This window comes from Quercus lobata, chromosome 7, assembly GCF_001633185.2.
Source record: "Quercus lobata isolate SW786 chromosome 7, ValleyOak3.0 Primary Assembly, whole genome shotgun sequence".
NCBI lineage: Eukaryota > Viridiplantae > Streptophyta > Magnoliopsida > Fagales > Fagaceae > Quercus > Quercus lobata.
In genome coordinates this window covers 2652583-2656556 of record NC_044910.1, presented here as the reverse complement: position 1 = coordinate 2656556, position 3974 = coordinate 2652583, and the positions used below count along the sequence as shown (strand labels likewise).

Sequence of the window (3974 nt, the reverse complement as noted above, 5' to 3'; positions counted from 1 at the left end):
ACTACTTGTAGCCTACTAGACATTGACCTCCATGGTCTAATTAGATCTCGGCCTTGTTGACGTTAAGAAGGGCAAGGTCTCAACATAAACTACTATTAAAATGGGCCAGGCAGTTTCGAAGTATTAAGAGTTTGTTTGGGAACATTTTATATAATTTTTTTTTCTAAAAGTGTGCTAAAGTATACTTATATCTTTGAATTTTTTTTTTTAAAAAAAATGAAAAAAAATAGGAAAAAATAAAGTTTTAAAGGGTTATATATAAAAGCTAAAAGCTGATGTCAAACTCATGTTAAGTCTCTTAACCTAATATTTAACCAAAAATAGTTGGGGTTGACATTAGATAACATGTCACTTACCAAAACAATGGTTGAAACTAGTTAAAATGTTTCAATTTAAACCAAGTTAGAAAAATAGAGCATTTCATGAGATCCGATTAACCGGTATATTTAAAATATTTATTAATAGAATATTTGTAAAAAAAATTAATATTATATTCACGATAAATATAAAAAAACTAAAAAAAAAATTATTTACTTTTTTTTTTTTGGTTGGAAGAATGTTTTTTCCTTCGCTTCATTCGATTAGAGAAGCGAGTATCGTTAAGGACACGCTCGTGACAAGTTGCACGAGCCTTCAAGAAGCGCGTAGGCTGTAGCAGTCGCCAGTCGCTTTTGACCTGTGCTCCCACTTCCCAGCTCCCATAAGCCATAGGGCCAACCGCGAATCCGAAAGTCATTTCAAGTTTTTTTTTTTTTTTTTTGATGAATAAAAGTCATTTCAAGTTAATAGTTTCTCTTTACACGCATTTGACTATAAACAATTATAAAAAAATGTTTGGTCATTCAAAAGCTGTATCACCCTCGTTTGACAGCTCCAATACTCTCCCACCATTTGATTCTCTCTCCCAACGATAATACATCAACCCCAGAAGCAACCTAGCACAAAGCACAACATCATAGCATTTTCCACCAGCTTTTTTCTCCTCTCTCTCTCTTACAGGAACAAACAGTAGAGCCCAATAAATACACCTTATAAAACTATACTACAAGACACATCAACTTGTATTTTTTTCTCCTCTCCAAGATAAACCCTTCTCTTTCTTTCTAAGGGTTTCAGTTTAAAACCTTCAAATAACATATATCTCTCTCTCTCTGTCTTCTTGGGTTCGCTTCAAAGTTCAAAATCAAAACCCAGTTCAAAAGTTTGATCACATAAAGCAAAAATAGTAGTTGTAAAAGAGAGGAAAAGAAAAGAAAAAAAAAATCAAAGCTTTACATAGAAAATGGTGCAATATCATCGGTACCATCACCAGTTCTGCAGAAAAGGTCAGAAACATGTTGAAGAAGATGAGGAGTCTCAAGTTCTCATCATGGAGTGTGGAGGCTCTGGTTATTTTCACAAGAGAGCAAGGCCAAAGCTTCTCTCTCTTCTCATCATCTCTCTTCTCTCTTGTTCCTTTATACTAGCTCCTCACCTCTTCTTCAACTCTGTTTCCACTTTCTCTCTACTCTGTAAGCTTTTCTCTCTCATGGGTTCCCTTATTTTCCTTTGGTTTGTTCTTGTTTTTCTCTGTTTTCTCTGTTTTATTTGAGTCTTGACGTGTATTTGTGGCTTTTGTAGATTCATTTGGAGACCCCTTTGCTGATATGGGTGCAAATACTCCCCTTTGTTCTTCAGTTTCTAATGGTTAGTACTACTATCTTTCTGTTTTGTTTTTGTTTTGTTTTTTTTTTTGTTTTTTTGTTTTATTTTTTTTAAATTTCCCAATCTGGAATTAAGTTTATCCAACAGTATTGATGTACTGGAAAGGATTTGACCCTGTGATTATAAAACCCTCATAATATAATCTCCATTTGGTAGGTGAGAACAATTAATTTTAATCTTAAATGGCGTATGTTGGCTGTGTGTTTAACTGTTTAAGGTTTGGTGACTTTAATTTGGGATTTGGGACCCCCTCGCATACCCCACCTCTTTAGCCCTCAGCAACAGAGCAGGGGCTGATTTTTGTCTTTTGGATTGAGTTTGATCCAACAACATAATCATGAACTGTTATTAAAGTTTACAAAGATACTAATTTTGTTGTTACTGTTCTGTAATACATGTATGGGTTTTAATTAGTGATTTCTCTTTTTGTTATTATGTATATACAGGAACAATATGCTGTGATAGGAGCAGTATTCGTTCTGATATTTGTGTTATGAAAGGGGATGTTAGAACACACTCTGCTTCCTCTTCAATCTTCCTTTACACCTCAAGAGACGAAAATGATTTCGTTAATTATGGTGATGAAGAGGGAGATGAGGTAATCCAGCATGAAAAGATCAGACCATATACACGAAAATGGGAAACAGGTACTATGGACACCATTGATGAATTAGACCTTATTGCAAAGAACGAGCATTCTGGTGTTAATCATCATTGTGATGTCCGGCATGATGTTCCGGCTGTGTTCTTTTCAACTGGAGGTTATACGGGGAACGTTTATCATGAATTCAATGATGGGATTCTGCCTTTGTTCATTACTTCCCAGCATTTTAACAAGAAGGTTGTGTTTGTCATTCTTGAATATCATGATTGGTGGATTTTGAAATATGGAGATGTACTTTCTCAATTCTCTGATTATCCAGCAATTGATTTTAGTGGGGACAAGAGAATCCATTGCTTCCCAGAAGCCATTGTTGGTTTGAGAATACATGATGAGCTTACCGTGGATTCTTCATTGATGGAGGGAAATAAGAGCATTGTTGATTTTCGAAATCATTTAGACCAAGCTTACTGGCCTCGGATTAGGGGTTTGATCCAAGATGAGGAGCGAGAAGCAAAAGAGAAGCTGGAAAAGATGCTTCATTTATCCCCAACATCAGAAACATCATTGAACATTGTAAAGGAGGAGCAAGAGGATCGGTCAGGGAAGCCTACACTAGTTATTTTATCTCGAAATGGATCTAGGGCGTTAACTAATGAGAATTTATTGGTGAAAATGGCAAAGGATATTGGGTTTCGAGTCAATGTTTTGAGGCCTGACCGAACATCAGAATTGGCAAAGATTTATAGGGCTCTTAATGCAAGTGATGTAATGATTGGGGTTCATGGGGCAGCCATGACTCATTTTCTCTTTATGAGGCCGGGATCTGTGTTTATTCAAATTGTTCCCCTTGGAACTGATTGGGCGGCAGAGACATATTATGGAGAACCTGCAAGGAAGCTTGGTTTGAAGTATATTGGTTATGAAATAGTTCCTAAAGAGAGCTCACTGTATGAAAAATACGATAAAAATGATATTGTTCTAAGAGATCCAGAGACTGTGAACAAAAAGGGTTGGGAATACACAAAGAATATCTATCTTGATGGCCAAAATGTAAGACTAGGCCTCAGAAGATTTAGGAAACGGTTGGTTCGTGCTTATGACTACAGCATTGCTAAAATGAACCGACATGTTCATCTTCAATCACAGTAATTTGCAGTTGTTTCACATAGTTTAATCTGTTGTCCTTATGTATGTCCCACTCTTTATCATTGAGTTTGTTGATAAGCAGGAAATGAAAGTAGGAAGAATTCTTTGTAAAAGATTAGTGAAATTTGTACATCCAGCAGCAAAATGAGCTTTCTAGTAAATAATAAAACAAAACAGTTTTTGGTCTTTCTTGTACAATTTTGGAGTACTTTAATGTATCAAACATGTGTTTACTCAATTTCTGTTTCTTCATAGATGTAATACATTTCCTTAATTTGATAATGTAAGAGTTTGCTGTATTATGAATTTTGTTGGTGATGGACTTCCTGGAGCTTTCAGGTTCTACTTCATCCATGTTTATTTGTTTCAATGAAGCAATGGACATTTCTGATCAACCATGATTTGATATTTTGGTTATGGTTTTTTGAGCACAACATTTGATCTATTTTTGGTGTTTTGATGTTCTAATTTATTCGATTTACATATAAAGACTATTTATCTTTTTCCAGCATTAGCAGCC

The 3974-nt window shown here is 35.2% G+C and overlaps 1 protein-coding gene across 1 annotated transcript; it reads left to right on the top strand.

The window, feature by feature from the left end:
- Window positions 1-829: 829 nt before the first annotated feature.
- Window positions 830-3692, top strand: LOC115954165 (beta-1,2-xylosyltransferase XYXT1-like). The gene is made up of 3 exons (XM_031072070.1): window positions 830-1511; window positions 1621-1686; window positions 2151-3692. Exons 1-3 carry the CDS (start codon window positions 1283-1285, stop codon window positions 3455-3457), a joined length of 1602 nt encoding a protein of 533 aa, XP_030927930.1. The 5' UTR covers window positions 830-1282; the 3' UTR covers window positions 3458-3692.
- The last annotated feature ends 282 nt before the right edge of the window (window positions 3693-3974 follow it).

Coding starts and splice junctions, on each gene's coding strand:
- LOC115954165 (XM_031072070.1), top strand. CDS start 1,283: ATGGTGCAATATCATCGGTACCATCACCAGTTCTGCAGAAAAGGTCAG. Junction 1,512..1,620: donor TTCCACTTTCTCTCTACTCT/GTAAGCTTTTCT, acceptor TGGCTTTTGTAG/ATTCATTTGGAGACCCCTTT. Junction 1,687..2,150: donor TTGTTCTTCAGTTTCTAATG/GTTAGTACTACT, acceptor ATGTATATACAG/GAACAATATGCTGTGATAGG.